Below are 23091 nucleotides of genomic sequence, written 5' to 3' on the forward strand. Positions count from 1 at the left end.
TACGGCCTGATAATTCACATTTTTCGTTTGAAATTAGAAGGCCTATTATACGTCACAACCATCATTATTATCCCATTGTTATCCATTGTTTGGGTGTAAACATAGCAGCATAGTATACAGTTTAATTTGAATATTTAATTAAAAAAGAAGGTGTATGCTAGTTGCAAAGAGAGTATTAGGGTTGTTTTGCATTAATAAAGTGTTTAAAATTAACTGTAAGATAACCTACAGGTAGTCTTTTAGGTTAGAACAGATTACGTAGTGCCGTATTACTGGGATTCGCACTCGGTCGAAGAAAATTACGAGACAGTATATCCAGTATAGCTCTGTATATCCATTTTGCTACTGAAACAACTTTTGTGTCTAAACCAGTGATTGTGTCTAAACTAAACTAGCGCACATTGAGTTAGTAAACAAGATTGTTTTAGTAATCGTCGTTTGGTTTGCAGGTTCAATGATTATTTGTCAATGTATAGATGTTTTATTTTTAACGTGAACCACTTGCGCGTCTGAACTTACTTACTGATACAGTTCATTCAAATTATATTATATACATCCAACTGCAGTTTACCATGGTCTACAAGTGCGCTGCATATTTAAATTGGTCTTGTTATCAGTCCTGTCTGAAGAAACCTTCGTTCTTTTGGCTCCTGGACGAACGGACTTGACGGCAAAGTGGCTTATATACGGCAGACTGGCAGCTTGGTCCACACGGTGGATTTTCCGAGAATGATTATGAAGCTCATAATCATTCTCGGTTATTTTGCTGTTCGGTCGCTTCTAACGCTGCGTGTAGCTATACTTCCGTAAATAATTGACCTCATTGCTAATTTCGTATGTTTTTCAATGCGTTTTTCCCATTACTGGTACTTTTTTTAGGCAAAATACATGACGTAACAATTGAAAATATTGGTGTTTGTGACGTATAATAGGCCTTCTAATTTCAAACGTAAAATGTGAATTATCAGGCCGTATCTCTAGTAGGCCGTGGGCCAACCAATTCAAACCAATACCTGTATTTAACTTGTTGATAACTGATGTTTCCAAGACCTTGAAATACTTTTATGAACTTTTATTTTCCAATAAAACGTTAGATTTTCCTTCACTTAACAAACACACTACACCACATTATATTATGATATTACAAACTTAATGTCTACAATTATGAATAAAATCGCACATTAACATCAACCACACAACAGGTGGCACACTTGGAGCGAACCGGACATTACTTAACCGTGAAAGACAACCAGGTAGTTCAACTTCACCCCTCTACGTGTCTTGACCATAAACCTGAGTGGGTTCTCTACAACGAGTTCGTTCTCACAACAAAGAATTATATTCGAACAAACACAGATATAAAACCAGATTGGTGAGTAAGACAATCAAATCCACCATTCGACATTAATATTGTTAATTACCAAAAAAGGCAACAATATTCCGAGCCTCTCTGACTCTGGTTTAATCTTTCAGGCCAAATATTTTATTTCATTTCTCGTTTTATTTTCCTTGATGGCATAATTATCTCAGCACTTGGCAAATCCGAGCTTTTACAACTTTGTCAGCATTTGACATCTATATAATATCAACCCCATATATAATATCTAAATATCAACCCCATGTATAATATCAAAATATCAACCACATATATAATATCTAAACATCAACCCCCAATACTTTCACCACAGGTTGGTTAAGATCGCCCCCCAATACTACAACATGGGGAACTTCCCCCAATGTGAGGCTAAACGACAACTTGAACGAATTATCGCTCGGATGGGAGCCCAAACATAAGGGACCCGTGATGTCATAACTATGATGTCATCATGATGTAACAAACGTTTTGTTGAAAATATTTTTAATTTGCAACAACAAATAGTGAACATAGAAATCATAAATGTGAACATAGAAATAACAACAACAACTTGAATAGAAATAATATATTTGACCCCTCGTTGAACTTTCCTTGGAACTGAGAAGGAAGTGATGACATCATAACCATCTCTTATGACATCATAATCATCTATTATCTAAACTTCCTGCTAGTTTAAGTACATTGAAGTTGGATTGGTCGGTCACTTGGTGGCGACGTTTCCTCCACTTAATTCGACGATTTTGAAACCAAACTTTCACCTGAAGGGGAGGGAGTTATTATTATGACAACATGATCATGGGTTCATGTACAAATGGGGGGTCGATATTACGTCTGGCATGAAAACTAAAAGTTATTTCTGTGTTTTTCACAAAATTTCATTTTTTTATCGAAAGTCACACAAAAATGTACATTATGACATCACCAACCTGTGTTTCGGAGAGATTAAGTCGCTTGGCGAGGAAATATCTTTCACTTCCAACCATGTAATGTTGCCGAGTGAATTCATCTTCCAACTTTTCAAGTTGGTCCGAAGTAAAGATGGTTCGCATCCTCTTCTTGTCCACTAGGGGGGGTGACGTGTGTGTGACGTCATTTCCTGGGAAAGTAATTCGTTTAGAAAAAATTAATGTGAAAAAAATTGCTTAAAATAAAATTTGTTGAAAAGCTTACCTCTTGCAGTGACGTCATTGGTTGCTAGGGGTGATGACGTAAAATGACCCCTGTGACCCCAATGTGGGTTCGGGGTGATTGGTGGGGTAGGGAAACCCCCTGGTGGGGGTTGAAACGGTGACCCGATACAAGATTGTATAAAAGGAAGATGGCGCATGGGGTGGAACATGGAGTAGTAGATCCCAACATCCTGTGCTGACGTATACGGTGACGTAGATCGTCGAACTTTAGCTGGTCTCTCTGTATCTTCTGCGAGAATCGAATCTATCGTAAACAACTTTCGTTTCTTACTGCGCGTCATTTCCGGTTTAATGACGTCACCACACGATGACGTAGACGACCATGATAGTTCTCGAACTCCTGACAATGACGGAGATTGTGAAGTAAACGAATCTGTCGTGACGTCACTTTCATCTGACCTGCTTTCTATTGATGACGTCATAAAGAGCCTTCGATGCAACTCGCGATTCTCGACTGAAATCATCACGTGGTTGTGGAATAATGGTTTGGATGACCGCGGTCGACGCTTAAATAGCGACAGCCTTCTTCTCCGCGTTCCAGATCGCGTTGGGCGTGCTGTGACGTCATAAAGATAAGATTCTAAAATATTATTGTAACGCTCAAGTTCTGATAAAAGATAATTAGTTGATTCTGATTGGAACAATAGCGTCTGTTACGTCATGATAACAAGTTGAAAGTTGTCGAACGTCGCCGTCTTTGATTTACCCGAACAATTGACATCGTGACGTCATAGAGACAAATTTTCTCGGATTGCAGTTCGATTATGACGTAATAAACGCGATATTCGAAGCTCTTTTTCGAAAAGCTACAATGTTCGAATCGTGGGAACAATTTCATAATGACGTCACAATCAAGTGTGACGTCACATCAAACGCGGTATAATTGGCAAAATGTATTTGCATTTTGACGTAACAGTATTTGCATTGTCAACATTCTCCCATTGTGACGTAACAAACCCCGATTGTTCCCACAATTGCTATTATTACTCGACAATCCTGTTTGTTGCATGTTTTGATTTAATAATATTGATTATGACGTAGTAATGAAACAGGCGGATCGTCGCGTTGGTCGCGCAGGTGTCGGAGAAACTCAGGATTGTTAAAATTGAATGTTTGTTAATTACCAGATGCATAACAATAACCATTATTATAAAATTCAGGAATATAATGAATAAAGTGACGTCATCGCATCGTGACGTCACTTTGTAGAAACCGCTTAGCTCTAAAGTTTCAAACGTTACAATAGCGATTATTAAAAAACAATCTCATTTCCGCGACTTTATTATTTACGCTGCGTGTTTGTGATGTCATAATGGGATATATTATGTTTGTGATGTCATTATGAGATATATTATGACGTAACAATGGATTAAATATCTTGTATTGTTGGATCTCAGTGTTTAAACCGAAGATTAACTTTAATTCGGCATCAAAGAGCTTTGTTACGTCACAAACTTATTAACATCAAAGTTGTTACGTCACAAAGCGATCGCGGTCGTGATTCGGAAACAATAGATTCGAGAATAAACATCAATCGCGATCGCGACCCACCGGGATTCCCCTGAGTTGGAACCTTTGAACTTTTTTAACCCTGAGTCATTGTTACGTCATTGTTGGTGGTTGCTAGTTCCTTTGTGACGTAACAGTTTCTATTGAACAACAAACAATCAGATTTAACAAACGCGTGTTTTGATAGTTCTTTCTCGGTTCCTTTGTGACGTCTTAATCTAATTTGTTACAACTGAGCTGCGCCACCTGACGGTTAAACATCTCTGTAATTATTCACCACTTGGTGGAGATCAAGCGTTTAAGACGCACGATACCACTGTGACGTCACTATTAAAGATAAGGAACTAATAATTTATGTCCTAATGACGTCATTACCACTTTTTTAATTTTAAGCAAACTTTGGATTTCTATGTTTACATGAATTGCTGTGAAGATAATTACCAAGCAACGCGTCACAATTTGTTGCTACGTGACGTCATAATACAAACAAACTTTCAAATTCAAGAATTCGAAGGAACTTTATTCATTGTTACGACATATGCGACAATGATCGCGTAATCACGTCTAGGGTTCCGCTTCCCTATTGTGACGTCATATAATCGCGTGGTGTAACAATTGGGTAATTATTTTTATGTTTGTTTATTATAATCGGTTATGACTTCAGTATGTAAACAAAAAGTATGACGTCACAATGGTATAAACAAAGGACGCGCGATTGCCGAATTGCCGACGTCGCTGCAGACCATTGTGTCGTCACAATGGGGTCATGTGACCTATCAGCTGGAACCTGTCTCTGTGACCTCACAGTTCCTTGTGTAAGGTGATTGTGACGTAAGAGAGAGAGATAGAGAGACATCGACGCGAAAAAAGGAAACCGCGAACCTCATGTGACGTCACACTTGATCGGCGGCAATAGCTTTACAGAGGCAAAGGGTAATTTGACGTTCGCCGTCAATGAACAAATTAATTTTTTTAAATAAGTTTTAATATTTTATTTTTTTTTAAATAATAAAATTTAAACAATTTAAGTTAAATTTAAATTAAGTTTTTAACAAAACGTCAAATTTCCCTTTGCCTCGTAAATTGCAGCTGCTGGCGACAGAACCAGATTGGTCCGGTTTGAAGCAAACTGAACCAGCATAACAAAGCGAGGGCGGGTTGGTGTTTTGGTTTCTTGTTGTTTGCTAGCCTGGTATGCCAGACTGCTGTAACTAGTCAGCAAATAGTTGTAAAGTTTAATCGTTTTCATGATTCGGCAAAATTTAACTGAAGTTTTATTGCAGGTTGTAGTTTGAGTTTAAATTAAAAGTTGAAACATCTTTGAAACGAAGTGAAAAGTTTTTTGGAAGAAATTCGGCCGTTTTACAAAGTTTCGTTGATGCAATATGAACCAGAGGATCTCAAGAATTCAATTCATTGTTTTTCGTTGGTTCCTCTTCGTGTTTTACGTCGATTTCGGGGAAAGCAGGGTCGGGTATTCGTCGTCTGCTAAAACTGTGGTAAGGAAACATTTCTGTTTTACATTTTTAACCAAAACAACTTTTTTCAGCTTTGGATTTGAGGTATTTTCGCTGTTTATTATGTCAATATTGTTTGCTTGTGATGTCATAATCAAGATTCATAATCAATTATTTTGCAATAAAGAAAAAATAATTGTTTGTTATTATTTAAAATTCAAACCAATTATCGCAAATATAAACTTAATTGTTGTCCCCAATGTTATTTCTGTTGTTATATATGATATTTATGGAGAAAATATGATATTTTTGGAGAATATATGATATTTATGGCCAATTCTCAACGCTAATTCGCGTTTTTTTTGCAATGTCTGGAAATTTTGTTTTTTTGACCAGTTCTAGTTAATTGGATCAATGGGTCGGCTTGGCGAACAAGTCGTTCGGTCTCCAACGAGTGACAACCGGCACGTGGTGAGTTAGAAACCACAACTCTTAGTGGTGGAAAATATTCTTTCTTACTTTGTTTTCTTCCAATTGTATTTGTTGCGAATTTTGAATAAAATGAAATAAATTTGGTTCGAGTGTTTTATTGAAAGGATGAAATAATTTGTGAAATGTTTGAAATTATTTTAATGTTTTATTTTTAGGCACAAGAAACATGTAATGGGTCAGACGGTGAATCTTATGTTTGCAACGTCGGACATTGTTGTGAAGATGACAACTGTTGTACTTACTATTATGAACTATGGTGTAAGTTGTTATGTTTACAATGCATGTTGTTGTGGTTATCATGGGCGGCAAACCTGGGGTGGCTGGGTGGGCAGGCCAACCCTTTGAATTTTGATGTAAGATGTTGCAGTGTTCGGATAAGGAAGCATGATAGTAGTTTGTTATTTCTATGTTTGTATTAGTATAATATAAGCCAGAAATTTGTTTCACAGGATTGTGTGTCTAATAATCCCTGTCTCAACTTTGTTTATAAAAGTTTGGCGTCTGTGTGTTGTTGCCACTCCCATGCCCACAGTTGAGTTGCTGAAGCCATTGCAGTGTGTGTATAAGCAGACACGACTTTTGATGGTTTGGTCATTTATATCCTTGTGGGTGGGAACTTGAGTGACTTATCCATGGTTGCCACTCCCATGCCCACAGTCGAGTTGCTGAAGCTATTGCAGTGTGTGGATAAGCAGACACGACTTTTGGTTGGTTTGGTCATTTATGTCCTTGTGGGTGGGAACTTGAGTGACTTATCCATGGTTGCCACTCCCATGCCCACAGTCGAGTTGCTGAAGCTATTGCAGTGTGTGGATAAACAGACACGACTTTTGGTTGGTTTGGTCATTTATATCCTTGTGGGTGGGAACTTGAGTGACTTATCCATGGTTGCCACTCCCATGCCCACAGTCGAGTTGCTGAAGCTATTGCAGTGTGTGGATAAGCAGACATGACTTTTGGTTGGTTTGGTCATTTATATCCTTGTGGGTGGGAACCTGAGTGACTGATCCATGGTTGCCACTCCCATGCCCACAGTCGAGTTGTTGAAGCCATTGCAGTGTGTGTATAAGCAGACACGACTTTTGTTGGTTTGGTCATTTATATCCTTGTGGGTGGGAACTTGAGTGACTTATCCATGGTTGCCACTCCCATGCCCACAGTCGAGTTGTTGAAGCTATTGCAGTGTGTGGATAAGCAGACACGACTTTTGGTTGGTTTGGTCATTTATATCCTTGTGGGTGGGAACTTGAGTGACTTATCCATGGTTGCCACTCCCATGCCCACAGTCGAGTTGCTGAAGCTATTGCAGTGTGTGGATAAGCAGACATGACTTTTAGTTGGTTTGGTCATTTATATCCTTGTGGGTGGGAACTTGAGTGACTTATCCATGGTTGCCACTCCCATGCCCACAGTCGAGTTGCTGAAGCCATTGCAGTGTGTGGATAAGCAGACACGACTTTTGATGGTTTGGTCATTTATATCCTCGTGGGTGGGAACTTGAGTGACTTATCCATGGTTGCCACTCCCATTCCCACAGTCGAGTTGCTGAAGCTATTGCAGTGTGTGGATAAGCAGACATAGAATTTTAGTTGATTTAATACACAATTAGGAGATGTGAGATATTATATGTGACTTATCCGTATCCACTCCTATGCCCACAGTAAAATATCAATACAGTACAACATATATTTGTATATTCCAGGGTTTTGGTTGATCTGGGGCTTAATTATCCTGATGAGTTGTTGTTGTGCATACCATCATCGACAAAAACGTCGTTTGTTACGATCCCAACGCAGAAGAACGAACGAAAATGGCGGCGAGAATTACGCGGGTGTTTGCAACTACCCTGGCCCTCCGTTAGACAATAGTGAGTCATCTATTATTATGTGAAGATATGTGTTTTGTGTGTGTTACTTTATCTGGCCCTGATCTAGCACCCATATTGTTGAACGGTTCTCGTTGCATCATAACAGAATACACAAAGCGCTACTAAATATACAGCAATAAAAAAAAAGTCTTTTTAAATAAGAGACTGATGATGTTGGTTATTTGTTGCATATTTGTAGCAAACATCCACCCGAACTAATAGTTAACATAAGATATATAATACGACTTACAGACGTACTAGGATACGCGAAACTCCCGTTGTACGACGATGTGATACGGATTCCCCCATCAGGTTCCCCCCCACCCCCATATTCATCGCGAAGAATGATCAATACAATTGCTTGCATACAAACTAATGAGAACGGGTAAGATTTGTACGTGTGTACCATTATGTACAGTGGTTAGGTACATGGTAACCAGAGGTAACAGGTTCAAGGCTCGTCGTTGCTACCATTGTGGGCATATGTGTCCTTGGGCAAGACACTTAATGATAATTGCTCCAAACTGTTGGTCACTAATGGGTTGTCCGTTTTGTCAGTAATATAGAAACACAATCACCCACAAAGTTACATACGTGGTAACTCGTAAGCGGGCACGAGGTGTATGAAACAGAACACCCGTGTTATAACGACTGTAGTTGCCCCGCCGATAAATATTCACAAAACATTAATGTTGATATTAACATCCAGTGAAACAGCGATGACAATTGTTCCATGTAATATAACGAGGTCCATGTTGTCGCTTTCATCACTGTCACAATATATTCCCGATCGTTTGATGCAAGTATCACATCATAGACAGGTTGGTTGTGATGTCATAATTGTTTATTTTTGTGATGTCATTATATAACTGAGGGGTAAATAAATATCAATAGCACCCCATATATAACATTAAACAACGCTGTTTTAGAGTTGTGAGGTTGGGATTATTTAAATTTGTACCTGTACCATCTCCCCCCAACCTACTGTACCATCTTACCCCGCTCTACTGTACCATCTTACCCCGCCCATTAACCCCTATGTACCCAGGTCCCAACAATAGCCCGCAACAACCGTGACAGCGATTCCTTCACATCGGACTCGTTATCCTCGCTCTGCCAACCCGTGCCCATTATCTCATCCCGACCTCTGAACCTTGACCTTAAATCCCAGGAGTCAAAGGTCATGGGTTCAAGGGTGAAAGACCAAGGGTCAAAAGTTACTGTTACAATGTCAAAGGTCACAGACCAAGGTTCAAAGGTCATGGACCAAGGGTCGAAGGTCACGGACCAAAGATCAAAAGTCACGGACCAAGGGTCAAAGGTCATGGACCAAGGGTCAAAGGTCACCGAATCCATATCTCAGGATAGCAAGGCCATGGGGTCAGGGGTGATAGATGAAAAGGTCACAAACCCTAGTTGTTCCTACCACAAAGTAGTTGTTGAACCCTATATGACCTCCGACAGTGAGGATGACGTTTGGATGGAAGGTCATGACCCCAACAACAATAACTACAAGTGGGGTGAATCCCCAGACCTAGGAATTCCCCACGAACATTAGTTTTTTATATTTGCCTCATTGCCTTTCATGGAAGTTCCAAGTTGTGTGATGTCATAGTTACCTATTATTTATAGAGGTGCTTCTGTCTATGACATCATAATATGCTGCCACACAATGGGAAGTATGACGTCATAACAACCAGACAATTATGTTTATGATGTCATCAGTATTGTTGATTGTAATAAAGTTCAATATGACATCACAAACACGTCATTGTTGTTGCTGCGCCCGGTGGTCGAAATCAGCGATTATTTTGCAACATATATTATTTCTATGAAACTGACGGAACTATGATGATGTCAGTAACAATTATGATGTAATAACTTTAATGAGCAGGGGTTGATGATGTCATAATTACATTGTATCTTGCTTTGTGACATCAGCTTTCGTAATAAACAAAGCTGTTTCGTCATCGGCAGTGACGTCATCGTGACGTACTGTGACATCACAGGTTTCCATTTTCTGAAAATCTGAAGAAATTCCGGAATCTTCGTCACGTGGTGGTGACGTCACCGCTACGTCATTACCAGTGACATCCTGCGGAAAACTATCAGCAGGACACGTGATCTGCTGCAGGAAGTGACGTTCGATCGCGTTTTCGAATTCTCCCTCAGGTATTGTGACGTCACCATCTTCTCTAAAATGTGGATTTCCCTCAACCGTTACCTAAAATTACTTTAGTAAGTTCCGTCAGAATGATCATAATGACGTCATACCACGTGTTCATTGTTTGGATGTCGCGTCGTCAGTGACGTTTCTTGAATCATTGTTTCGTCATAAACTTGACAACTCTGTCATAAACAACAATTCGTCAGTCACTGATAGGTTTATGACGTCTTAATACTTACTGTTACGTCATTGGTGTTCGAACATTCTGGCTTCTGATTGGTCAACGATTTGGTTTCGCTAACCACGTGGGTAGAAAGGGCATTGTTACGTAGGTTGCCACGCCCATTACTCTGTCCACCAATAGAAAGGCGAGCCTGGAATCGCGATGATTTAATGAACGTTTATGACGTCATAATACGTACTTGTTGCGACGCCGAGCTGTTGAAACTTGTCAGCATTGTGACGGAAGAACGACTTCTTTCGCGTCGACCGCGTTTTATTTCGACGCTCAAATTAAATCTTTCCCAAGCTTTCCTGAACTCCGCTTGTACCTGTGTGACGTCATAATAATTAACCGGCACAATTGTTACGTCACAATACCTCTCCGTTGCAGAAACAATAGATAATCGCGACGAAGAATCCCTGCAACAATGGAACAGCGTTTGCGAAGCTTTTGATAATCTATTATGACGTCATACTTGAAAAGAATTGAAGAAAAGATCGAACGACATTCGAATGTCCCACCAAGTTCCAGATGAAATATCATCAGGCATCCCGATGAAGACGATCGCATGAACTCCAAACATCGGGATCAACACCAACGTAGATTTCGCGAGTTTCCTACAAATTCGCGCGTTATTTATTATATTGTATTATGACGTCGTACTTGTATTGTCTTCGATTGTCAGTTTTTCCGATAGGTCCGCGTTCCCGCATCTTGTACCAAAGCACTCGAATAATGTTGAGGAAAAGTAAGAAGTTTATCTAAAATATATTCGGTTACGTCACAATATATGACGTCATCAGTATATGACGTCATACATACCACATTAGCGACCACAATAGGACCATTGTAAATCCATTTGTACTCCGTCACTGCGATGTCCCAACATCTGTAAACAAAACGTGTTATGACGTCATAAGCTTTATTATGACGTCACACGAGCGTTATATGACGTCATACTTACGCTGTGTCATCTAACTTGGCGCGAACAATCGCCCATGGAACGACGAATAGTATAGGGACACCTAGCGGAAGGTAATATAGTGAAGATTTCTATGAATGTATGAAAATGGACTTACCCCAACCCGTTACACTAAACCTCCACAAATATTTCTTGTCGGAAAAAAACGCGACGAAAATCAAACTATGAAGATACAAAGCTTCCACGAGAATCCAGTAATAATTTGTTGCAACGAAATAATGAAACAACGTCATCACCAGCTTACATCCAACCTATTACGTCATGCCTACGTCAGAACAATCACATACGTAATGTTGCTATAGTTACCAAATAAGAGCTTCTGTCAGCGTCTATTTCATCCACGCGATTCTTTAGCGCCTCTAGTGTCATTTCCCCATCCGGGGTGTTTATATCAAGAATCCCAGCTCCGTAATAAAGAACTCGATCTTTAACAAAGATGACGACGGCTCTCAATATAAAAGAAGCGAATAGATGCATGTGAATGTAGTTGCGTGTACAATGTAATCGCCTGTAACAGTACGTATTATGACATCACCCATGTTTATTGTTACGTGACCTTACTTGAAATAAGCGAGAATTATCATCGCGAAGACGAGAGCAACCAACGAAAAAGAATAACCGACCGTGTACAACTGGATAAAACTTTTCATTTTCGCCTGCGGGAAATCACCGGTTAGTTTGATGACGTCGTGCAATGTGACGTCATGATGACGCCATCAAGCCAAAGCAGCAAAGAATCAAACATGCAGTATGACGTCATGCATTATGATGTCATGCAATATTACGTCATGGATCGTGATGTCATGCAGTGTGATGTCATGATGACGTCACGATGACGCGCTACTCACATCACCACCCCTCCTTATCATTTCCACAACGTCCTCTTCCCTTGGTATATTACAACTGCCGTAATCGCTGAACGTTCGATTCGTGTCACGCACCATCGCCCATCTACCGTCACGTGAGCAATGACGTAACGCATGGCCTAGGAAACCGTCAATCACGTCACGGTTATGACGTCATGAATATGATTGTGACACAACTACCACAGCAAGCACGTCACACACACGCCTTACACTGCCTCCAGCAAGTATCATATCGAACAAAGTCCCGGGTTCGGCCAAGTTGTTCGGACAACGACTGTAATCGTTCCATGTTCGGTTTGGTTCATTGAGGGAGGTATGCCATGTACCATCCGACATGCAATAACGATCTACTGTCTCTGCATAACATCCCCGGTTCAAATCCCACCACGATCAATCATTATTATCTTATTTCTATGACACATGACCCCGTCATTATGACGAATCATCACGTGATAACCATCTGACATTCTATATATAGATCACATTATGACGTGGCGCGTAATTAATAGGATGTGCCAAAGCTATCAAAGTTCGATCAATGACGGCATCGTCCTATGACGTCATCATCCTATGACGTCATCAAGAAGAAATGCGTTACGTGTAACTCCAGACAAAACTATCAATCGAAATAAAAATATAATTCGCAATTTCGGCTTCTGCACATCCATATTAATTATGACGTCACAGATACCTGTATGATCGAAATCGATGATGTATTCTGGACATGGGAGTCTCACCGTCCTACCGGGGGCGCTGTTGGGCCAACACGTGATCTTGTCCCACTCACCTTTGCAGTATGTTTCGTAATAATTACCTGCGCATTATTACGTGTTCATGACGTCACATATATCCATTATGACGTCATATACCGTCTTTATCCTTGGGAGGCAACCCCGCTTCTAGATCTCGCTTACAATTCCTCTGAGCTTCCAACAACACCTCCATTACTTCTTGTAAGGTGGTTATTCCGTCATCAGCCATGTTGTTACGTCACAATCCCCTATTGTTTACAAACAAAACACTATTCTCATCTAACAAAGCAAATCTTGTTTCGCGATTATGACGTCACATCGAAACGCGCGCAATAAATAATGCATTATGGCCTTTGTGATACAACATTACGTCATAAACACAATAGCCGAGGGCGTTTGTTTGTGACATCACAATCGATATTAATTAAAAATCTTGAACTTATGATTGTGTCACGTGGTAACATCGACCAATCACGATTCACCAATCTCTTTCCATCCGCAGATGTGATCGCGATCGATTATGACGTCACAATCTCCATTATGCGAAAACAATCAGATTTCATGACGTAATAATCACCCATTATGACCTCATAATACCAGATTTACGTCAGAATTACAAGACAATGCAAGTTATGCTACTTTGGCGATAGCCCTTTATGACGTCACAAGCACATCGAGCGACTTCCTGCAAACTCAATAAGGCGTGACGAAAATGTAACAATGCCTATTATTAACAACATTTTGCGTCACAATGTATCAAAAGGTGTTTATGACGTCATAACATGATATTCGAGAAGTTGATTGAACAATCGACATTGTGACGAACAATGGACACATTGTAACAATCGAAACATTAACTCATCTTCCACTGTTACGTCATAGAAACCCTTTGTTTTAATATTCGATACAAAAATCTTGTGTTTCTATGACAACCATATATTTAAATGTGACGTCACAATCTTGAAATTCCAATAAACATGTTTATCTGTGACGTAACAATCGATTGTTTCTCTACGTCATATAAACTTTTTTACCAAGTTTATTACGTCACAGACATCCAACAATCATTTCAACTGTCATTGTTACGTCATAGTAAGTACTTCTACATCACAACACACGATAATCTACGTCATAATACACTTTCTAGATTCCTCATTCTATATATGTCGTCACAAACCCGAACAAGATGTTATTATGACGCAACAAGTACTCGGTTGTTTCTCAACTGAGGGTCGCGGCAACAGCGATCGCAATGTAGTGTTTCCAGGTGAAACATGTCAGTGATGCCAGATTACATTTTTTTCTTCTTCAAAAAGTTGCCATTATTGCGCATGGCAACACTGGATTATATTGTTTAGGTTTATGTTTGGTCAACACTGGCTTCGAACTTATTGTTGGGCAACAATTGAACGCTTGTGACGTCACAGCAGGGTGCAACAATGGAGTGAAGTGGTTTCGAATACTTAAGACGAACAATCCTTATGCTGTCTACGTCACAATTAAAAGATTTGCACATTGCCACGTCATCAAGGCGATTATGATGTGTATAACGACGCCATTATTTAATCGCCACCGCGACGTGACAATAAGCAATGTCGTCATAATGTGTTCGTGTTATTGATATATTACGTCACAATTGGATATTAATGACGTCAGAATTAGAAACATTCAGCGCCACCACGCGATTTGAACGCAAATATTAACATCCTCAAGGTGTCGTTTAATTATGACGGGAAATAATCATTATGACGTCATACCACTGCGATTGTCGATTAATCGCGATGTAAACGGTTGGGAATATTCCACAATAGGGTATTGTGACGTCACAATATACTTATCATTCTATTGTGACGTTGTTATTATAACAAACGATTCGCGCGAACTTCCATTCATGCTGTTTATGACGTGTTTATAAAAAACAAACAAACCAAGCAAACATCTGATCGATACGTCACAATCCAACTTTTAAAAACGCTTTTATACTCTAAGTATGACGTCATAATTAACACACACGTCATCGAAAATTATTTATTCCCCGAAATCTATGATGACGTCGGATGGTGTTTATACAGGGGATCCCCCTACAGTAAACCAGCAGGTTAAAAACTTTCCGGAATTTTAGTTTCAAATATTTAGATTTCGCCAAAAAATGTCGGAAAGTTTTCATTTTAATTTTGGAGACGATTACTTTGAGACAAAACCGAGGAAAATAGTTCCGAATAAAAAGATTCGGTTCGAACCAAATGTTCGGAACCCTTTATGGTTTCAATGCGAAACCGATGACGCACAAACCATCAAATATTCGGCTGATTATTATTATTATAATGGCGATTATGAGTTAGCGTTAATTAAGTATCGTTATTGTCTCGAAGTTGCCATGACAACCAACCGGACGTTGCTACGTGACGTCACAGAAGCCATTATTTGGTGTTTGGCGAAAACAAAGAACGATTTTGAAGAAAATTTGAAACTTTTTAAGGAAATGTCGTTGTCATCGACGCGTGACCAGCGAACTGTCGGTTTATTCATTGCCGTGGAAACTAAATTTAGCGAAAATTCGGTGAAAAATATTTTGCTGAGTCATCAGTTTTACCCTGACCTCTGGTGGAAGTTGGGATGCTTGCTACTGTCCTCTAGTGGGGGCCTCGACGCTGCTTCGTGTTTCGTACGAGGATTGTGCTTAGCCGAGCGGAACGTTATTGTGACATCATCATTCGCAAAAAGTTTTAACGAAAAGCTTGTTTCGAAATTTAAGGAAAAAATTCAATTGTTTGATCCATTGTTAAAGGACTGTGATGTCATAATAATGAAACAAAAGATAATTAACAGAATTGACGAGGAAATTAATTGCCAACTTTCCGAGTTTAATGTTTCGTTTATAGACTGGTCACTGCCATAAAACATATGCATTTTAAATTTTGTTTTATGTGTAAAAGTGGGGTGCTGAAACATATGATGTCACCCCATGTTTTCAAAGTTGGGGTGACGACATCCTAAACTTTTGTTTCTAATATTTATTGTTTTTAATATTTTAGAAAATGTCTATAATTGAAGCGATTGATAAAAAGTCGGTTCACCAAATTTGTTCGGGTCAAGTTATCGTAGATTTGCCGACGGCTGTTAAGGAACTTGTGGAGAATAGTTTGGATGCTGGGGCTACTAATGTGGGTGGGTTCATAGATATCAGAAAAATTTATATATTCATAGAAATCTAATTAATTTGTTATTTTCATAGAAATCCGATTAAAATCGTTTGGATTGTTGTCGATTGAGGTAATCGACGACGGGCATGGGGTCGAGGAACGGAACTTTCATGGATTGAGTAATTATGAAGTTTTGATAATAATGAAGATATTATAATTATTTTATTTGAACATAACCTCATTATATGGGGGAGGCTATTGTTGAGAGTTTGCCGATTGCTCCAAACACCCAGGGTGCATGTACGGCTGAACGGAAAGTTTTCCACATGCGACCAATAAGTGTTTACTTAGTTTATATGATGTTTATGTTCCAGCGATGAAACACCACACTTCGAAACTAACGAACTTTACCGATCTCCGATTGGTTGAAACTTTTGGTTTCCGTGGAGAAGCGTTGAGTTCATTGTGTGCCGTGTGTGATGTCATAATATGCACAAAACATAACAATGCCAGGTTTGTTTTATTTATTAAATTGTAACTTATATATCGGCTGGAATGCAACTTCTGGGATAAATAATCAAAATATCCGATTCTAGTGTTGGAGGTTGGGGTGCTTAACCTGTATAATGACATCATATATATTATGACATCATATTTATTATGACATCATATCTATTATGACATCATATATATTATGACATCATATATATTATGACATCATATATATTATGTCACAACAGTTCTGGCCACCGAATGTCGTTTAACCACGAAGGTCACATGACCTCCAAAACACCTTGTGCTCGACGAATCGGAACATCTGTGATTTTACGAAACATTTTTTCAACCATTCCTGTACGACGAAAAGAATTTATGAAAAATATTAAAAAGGTGACAAAATAAATATTACTTAGCAGTAATAGATATATAAATACATTTAATTTAATATTTAAATATTTATATTTAATGAAAATCATATAAACCTGCATTAATAGAAATCTTATATTCCAGGAATATTCAAAACTTTTAAACCTCGTAAGCGCTTATTGCGTCGTTTCAACGAGGGTGAAAATAACTTGCAGTAATGAGGTTTGTGATGTCATAGTTGAATTTATTACATCATTTTAAAGTTTCAACACTTTTATTCAAGTAGTTTTTACCCGTAGCATGTTATAACGATTGTCGTTTTGCTGCAAGTTGCGCTTCGTTGTTTAATTAACTTGGTCTCCGCTATCGGATTCGAGGAGATGAATAAACATTAATTTGTTTCTCAAACCGGATAACCTTTGTTTACATCAAGTATTATTACATTATAGTTTTAATTATGACATCACAATCAATAGACCGATGGAGGAAAGAAGACAACCTCGTTGTCAACAGGAGGCGCCACAACCATGGAGGAAAATATTATTTCTATTTTTGGGTCGAAACAATTTCGTAATTTACAAGAATTCCGACAAGATATCCCAACACAAGAGGTCAGTGTTTGTTATTCAAGAGATCTGATTGGTTCGTTTGATTGCCATGAAAATGTTTAAAATGTTATCCTGTATGATAACAATGTGTGTAAGCCGCTGTATATAATAACGTAGTCGTTCATATTAATGATAAATATTATTGTTCCGTTTCAGTCATGTGACACATACAACGTTAGTGTGGCTTCCGATTGGTCAATATTTAAACTCCACGGGTTTGTATCGGTGCCACGGCACGGAGCCGGACGATCGTCTCCTGACAGACAATTCTTCTTCGTTAATTCTCGACCAATCACGTTGCCGCGTTTGTCCAAGATTGTAAACGAGGTTTATCATAGATTCAACAGGTAATATGATTTCTATGGTGGGTAATATGATTTCTATGGTAATTGTCGGGAGTTATGGTTAGCGTGCCTCTTGATTAGAGGGTTATATGTTCAAGACTTCTTATTGATGTTATTTTTAGGTGGTTTATACGACCCATTACGTCGATAATATAATATATGATATCTATAATATAAAATATGATGTCTATAATATATTTTATGATATCTATAATATAATATATGATATCTATAATATAATATATGATGTCTATAATATATTATATGATGTCTATAATATAATATATCATATCTATAATATAATATATGATGTCTATAGACACCAGTTCCCGTTCATAGCGATAAACATAACGACCCGTCATGACTTAGTCGACGTCAACGTAACACCGGATAAACGGAAAGTTTTCTTTCAAAACGAGAACTTATTGTTTGCCATTATGACATCATCGATGACACAACTTTATTCGCTCGACGGTTGCCATGAGGTTGGCTCCACTGAGTGTTCAATAAGTTTGCCGTGCAGGTTTGTTTTTTCTATGTTTCTGATATAAACATAAGATGTTTATCTCATGTTCAGATCTCCAAGCGTCACGGAAACTTCTCAAACTTTTTCTCCATTGTCCTCGTTCCGAAGAACAATGGGTGATGATGTCATCAATAGTGACATCACAAAGCCTCGGAAACGATCGGCAAGTTTTGCGACAAAAGTTGCAAAACAACCACGACTAGACAAATTTGTGATGACTCAGCATAAAGTGACATCACAATGTTGGCCAGTGTTGCCAGACCAAAACAATGAACGATCAGTGTTGCCAGATCAAAGTAATGGACAACAAGTGTTGCCAGACCAAAACAATGAACGACCAGTGTTGCCAGATCAAAGTAATGGACAACCAGTGTTGCCAGATCAAAATAATGGACGACCAGTGTTGCCAGATCAAAGTAATAGACAACCAGTGTTGCCAGATCAAAATAATGAACGACCAGTGTTGCCAGATCAAAGTAATGGACAACCAGTGTTGCCAGATCAAAATAATGGACGACCAGTGTTGCCAGATAAAAGTAATGGACAACCAGTGTTGCCAGATCAAAATAATGGACGACCAGTGTTGCCAGATCATAATAATGGACAACCAGTGTTGCCAGATCAAAATAATGGACAACCAGTGTTGCCAGATGCAAAACATCCCTCCAACATAGGTGATTCCCACGTTGTGGACACACCTCGGCTATCGCAAACGTCCGAAACTTCGCTGAAATTTTCATTTAAACATTTGATGGAATTTTACAAAGAAAAAAAAAGTTTGTAAATCTTTGTTTTGTAATAATGGCCTGATGCCGTATAATGGTGATGACTAAATATGGCCGGCAACATTAGGTCCAGCAAAATTTTGACAATTAAAGCAATCTTTGTCCTATTATTATTATGACATCCACAGAACCCTCGCAACCCCCGACAGAATATTCCTTGTTTCGTGCCAACCTTGCCGACACCACAACTGCTGAAGCGGAACTGACAAAGAATCTCGATAAATCGTCGTTCCAGCAGATGGCGCCGGTGGGTCAATTCAACCTCGGGTTCGTTATCGGTCGTCACGGAAACGATTTGTTTATTATCGACCAGGTTTGTTATTATGATGTAACAATCAATATTATTAAGCCAGGCTTTGTTTGAAAAATTTACTCCTGCTGTTTATTTTTGTTAAACATTCAACATAAGTTATATTTATTGTATGTTGGGTTTACCATCCATACTTTTACTCAGGTTGTTTTCACCCATAGCGTGTTTTAACGACCGTTGTTTGCTGCTAATTCCTTTCTTCTGAATAATTTTTTCAAACAAACAAACCATCCAACCCCATACAGCACGCCTCTGATGAAATATACAACTATGAAACCTTACAAGCCACACAAACCCTACAAACACAAAATCTTGTTGTACCGCTGAAACTACAACTCACGCCTGCTGGCAAAATTGTTTTGATCGAAAATCTTGAAATTTTTCGCAAGAATGGATTTGGATTTAAGATTAGTTCAGATGAAGGTAAGATGTTATTTGATCGGCGACAAGTTTCCTAATTTGGGTAACATAACCCCCTTAAAAGAAATTGTAAACTGTAAACAAAAAGTTTGACATATTGCTGCCTGTAAGGTAATGCCTTCACCCATGTTTACCAATAACCCCGACCCCCACAGCTACCATCCACCTTACAACCATACCCACCCATAACCCCCACCCCCTCGGACCGCCCGATATCGATGAAATGATATTTATGCTCTCTGATGCCCCCGGTGTCATGTGTCGTCCAACAAGGGTTCGCCGAATCTTCGCCACACGAGCGTGTCGAATGTCCACAATGATAGGTTGGTGTTTAAGGTTTTTAAACTAACTTTCATTGTTTAAATAAAATGTTCCGAACACACAAACTTAATCAAGTTTGCATTTTATTATAAAATAACGCACAATACCGGTATCATGTGTTTGCGCCGGGTTGTAAAATTATGATTCCGATACACATTGTGTAAATATTCATAGTTTTCACATTCATTATGACATCACAATCCTTTATTCCAGGCACCTCGTTAACGAAGCGACAAATGTTACGGTTGATTCGTCACATGTCCGAGATCGTTCATCCGTGGAATTGTCCGCATGGTCGCCCAACCATGCGGCATCTTATCGATATCGGGAAACTTAGACAATAAAGTTTTATTATCTAACAATTAAACCATTGTTTTGAAACAATCGAGTTATTATTGTTATTGTTCTATCTTTGAATGTATATTTTATTTTGCTTTTCTTATTTTTCCAGATTTAGGTTTTTATAATATTTCTATTTAATGATGTCATCGCATCGTCAATATGATGACGAGCCACACGAGGCAGTAGCGAGCATGGGGAGAAAAGTTTGTCGGGTTTGCGACGATTTTAAAAGTTGGAGGAAAAACAAAAACGAGGTAAAGCTTGCCAGATAAGTGATTTAGTTTATAAAGGGCGTTATAATTGTCATTGCCCGTTCACATTCCCTACCCTTCTAAATACCTCTGAATAACTAAACAAGTTACATTTATAGTCCACGCGCGAATCTGTTTATTACATCATGTGCATCGAACTATACGATAAACAACAATCTTTGAATCCCAGGAACCCCGCAGCCCCTCGTGCCCGCTGGACCGTGAAGAGCTTGGTCGTAACACATGGTCTTTTATCCACACGATGGCAGCATACTACCCTCGCAAACCAACAGAGCAACAACAATGCGAGATGAAACAATTTATTGAAAGCTTTTCAAAGTTTTATCCATGTGTGGACTGCGCTGAGGATTTAAGGAAAAAGTTGGTTTTTGTCAATATAATGTTTTCATTATAAGTATCATTTTCTGGGTAAATTACAAATTTACCGATAATAACAAAATAGAATCTCGCAAAAACACCCAATTGTGAATCTCATTTATTTTTTCACAAAAAAACTATTAAATTTTAATATTCAGTTTACCAAATCATACATTTCATCCTATGCTTCCCCAGCATAAAACTGAACCCCCCAAAAGTTGGCGGACGCGTCGATTTATCTCGTTGGTTTTGTGAACAACATAATATTGTAAACCTTAAATTGGGGAAGCAACAATTCGATTGTTCAAAAGTTCTAGAAAGATGGAAAAATGGATGGAAGGATGGATCGTGCGATTAAGCATTGTGACGTCATATACTTGTTTATTATGACGTCATAATTAATTTAATATAATCACTTTTTGACAATAAATTTTGTGACATCGCAAACATTTTTTGATATTAAAAACATGACGTCATACATATTTGATTCATTGGTAAGTCACAATACTGCAATGAAATCTTTTGAACTCCCCAAAAAATTAATAAAAAACTTTTAATTTTGTTATTTATGGCTTGCCGGGTTCGGTATATAAGCTGTTTGCCGCCGCAAGTGGCCACTCATGTTGTAGGGTGTGCCAGTTGCGCGTTCTCGAATTTTGGGGGAAATTTAACCTTTTTTTGCATTAACTATGTAGTGGCAATTGTTGTTCATTATGACGTAACACATGAGTGATTGTTTGGTAAGCGTTGTAGAATTAAAGTCGAGAAACCTAAAAAATAGTTTTTATTTTTTTGTTTGAAATTAAAATAAGTTCCATAGACGTTGCAACGGTCGTATTGTTACGTAATAGAGGTGTGCTGTGTGGAAATACATTATGACGTAATAAACATAGAACATTGGGGTGATTAACTTTTTAATTTTCAACTTTTATTCAAGTAGTTTCACTGGTAGCTTATTTTAACGATTGTTGTTTTGCTGCTAATTCCATTCTCTTCGTTGTTTTAATCAATTTGTTCTTCCTATTCGAAGAGCTAAATAACGTTACGTTATGTTTGTTTCTTGAGTGCTTTGCAATTTCTTATGATTAGATTACTCTTTGTTTAAAATCATATTTATTTTATGTTATTCTTAATAATTTAAACGAAGTTCTGTTCCAGGTTTTTCTGTTTTTAAGAAACTGTTGAATTAATTTAAAGGAAAGAATTTGTTTTTTCTGGAATCGTAGTTCTCTAAATACTTTGGTGCGGCTGCACCGGGAGATCAAAGATGGCGACCGTGCCGAATCAGAATGAGAACTTAACGACATATAAGTTGGTCGTGGTTGGCGATGGTGGTGTCGGGAAGAGCGCGCTCACCATCCAATTCTTCCAAAAGATGTTCGTTGAAGAATATGATCCAACTATAGAGGATTCATATATCCAACACACAGATATCGATGGACAGTGGTGTATTTTAGATGGTGAGTAAAACTTGTGTGGGTGACTTGTAATTAACTAGACTTACCATTCACCCATGTTCCCATTCACCCATGCCCCCATTCACCCATGCCCACATTCACCCATGCCCCCATTCACCCATGCCCCCATTCACCCATGCCCCCATTCACCCATGCCCCCATTCACCCATGTTCCCATTCACCCATGCCCCTATTCACCCATGCCCCCATTCACCCATGCCCCCATTCACCCATGTTCCCATTCACCCATGCCCCCATTCACCCATGCCCCCATTCACCCATGCCCCCATTCACCCATGCCCCCATTCACCCATGCCCCTATTCACCCATGCCCCCATTCACCCATGCCCCCATTCACCCATGCCCCCATTCACCCATGCCCCCATTCACCCATGTTCCCATTCACCCATGCCCCTATTCACCCATGTTCCCATTCACCCATGCCCCTATTCACCCATGCCC

General features: G+C 38.9%; 7 protein-coding genes across 12 annotated transcripts in view; 5 read left to right on the forward strand and 2 right to left on the reverse strand.

The window, feature by feature from the left end:
• The window catches only part of LOC100179662 (pre-mRNA-splicing factor ATP-dependent RNA helicase DHX15), a 5746-nt gene extending 3202 nt beyond the window's left edge, over positions 1–2544 (forward strand). The window contains exons 9-10 of the mRNA XM_026838529.1: positions 1176–1372; positions 1689–2544. Of these exons, the coding sequence (XP_026694330.1) occupies positions 1176–1372; positions 1689–1794 (303 nt within the window). The 3' untranslated portion in view covers positions 1795–2544. The remainder of the gene's footprint in view (positions 1–1175; positions 1373–1688) is intronic.
• On the reverse strand, positions 1921–3914 carry LOC778836 (homeobox protein not2). Its single transcript, XM_018815634.2, has 3 exons — positions 2546–3914; positions 2302–2471; positions 1921–2133 (listed from the first exon to the last, which is right to left on the reverse strand). Exons 1-3 carry the CDS (start codon positions 3027–3029, stop codon positions 2020–2022), a joined length of 768 nt encoding a protein of 255 aa, XP_018671179.1. The 5' UTR covers positions 3030–3914; the 3' UTR covers positions 1921–2019.
• Positions 3915–5355: 1441 nt separating this feature from the next.
• On the forward strand, positions 5356–9654 carry LOC100185871. 2 transcript variants are annotated; one of them, XM_002121020.4, is made up of 7 exons: positions 5356–5573; positions 5928–6002; positions 6179–6281; positions 7726–7890; positions 8143–8275; positions 8600–8711; positions 8939–9654. In XM_002121020.4, exons 2-7 carry the CDS (start codon positions 5946–5948, stop codon positions 9446–9448), a joined length of 1080 nt encoding a protein of 359 aa, XP_002121056.1. In that variant the 5' UTR covers positions 5356–5573; positions 5928–5945; the 3' UTR covers positions 9449–9654. The 2 variants fall into 2 exon arrangements, with proteins under 2 accessions (XP_002121056.1, XP_026694326.1); XM_026838525.1 differs by lacking the exon at positions 5928–6002.
• Positions 9655–9696: 42 nt separating this feature from the next.
• LOC100175770 (parathyroid hormone 2 receptor-like) lies at positions 9697–13167 on the reverse strand. Of its 5 annotated transcripts, none has more exons than XM_002121230.5 (15): positions 12998–13167; positions 12820–12942; positions 12111–12247; positions 11824–11918; positions 11569–11770; positions 11360–11513; positions 11245–11305; positions 11103–11169; positions 10944–11041; positions 10756–10897; positions 10658–10699; positions 10480–10608; positions 10297–10431; positions 10165–10239; positions 9697–10114 (listed from the first exon to the last, which is right to left on the reverse strand). In XM_002121230.5, exons 1-15 carry the CDS (start codon positions 13107–13109, stop codon positions 9803–9805), a joined length of 1884 nt encoding a protein of 627 aa, XP_002121266.1. In that variant the 5' UTR covers positions 13110–13167; the 3' UTR covers positions 9697–9802. The 5 variants fall into 5 exon arrangements, with proteins under 5 accessions (XP_002121266.1, XP_018671173.1, XP_018671172.1 ...); XM_018815628.2 differs by lacking the exon at positions 12111–12247 and adding an exon at positions 12339–12484 and having other exon boundaries at positions 10168–10239; XM_018815627.2 differs by lacking the exon at positions 12111–12247 and adding an exon at positions 12339–12484.
• Positions 13168–15905: 2738 nt separating this feature from the next.
• Positions 15906–20780, forward strand: LOC100180400 (mismatch repair endonuclease PMS2-like). The gene is made up of 14 exons (XM_026838522.1): positions 15906–16048; positions 16116–16202; positions 16398–16536; positions 16764–16911; positions 17032–17109; positions 17364–17498; positions 17652–17842; positions 18159–18362; positions 18417–18615; positions 18676–19141; positions 19279–19463; positions 19706–19883; positions 20036–20203; positions 20415–20780. Exons 1-14 carry the CDS (start codon positions 15919–15921, stop codon positions 20543–20545), a joined length of 2439 nt encoding a protein of 812 aa, XP_026694323.1. The 5' UTR covers positions 15906–15918; the 3' UTR covers positions 20546–20780.
• Positions 20684–21530, forward strand: LOC100178035 (FAD-linked sulfhydryl oxidase ALR-like). The gene is made up of 3 exons (XM_002120374.1): positions 20684–20797; positions 20985–21175; positions 21368–21530. Exons 1-3 carry the CDS (start codon positions 20684–20686, stop codon positions 21528–21530), a joined length of 468 nt encoding a protein of 155 aa, XP_002120410.1.
• Positions 21531–22325: 795 nt separating this feature from the next.
• Positions 22326–23091, forward strand: part of LOC100181151 (ras-related protein M-Ras) — a 3299-nt gene continuing 2533 nt past the window's right edge. The window contains exon 1 of the mRNA XM_002121823.5: positions 22326–22632. Within this exon, the coding sequence (XP_002121859.1) occupies positions 22440–22632 (193 nt within the window). The 5' untranslated portion in view covers positions 22326–22439. The remainder of the gene's footprint in view (positions 22633–23091) is intronic.

This window comes from Ciona intestinalis, unplaced genomic scaffold (assembly GCF_000224145.3).
Source record: "Ciona intestinalis unplaced genomic scaffold, KH HT000096.1, whole genome shotgun sequence".
Lineage (NCBI taxonomy): Eukaryota > Metazoa > Chordata > Ascidiacea > Phlebobranchia > Cionidae > Ciona > Ciona intestinalis.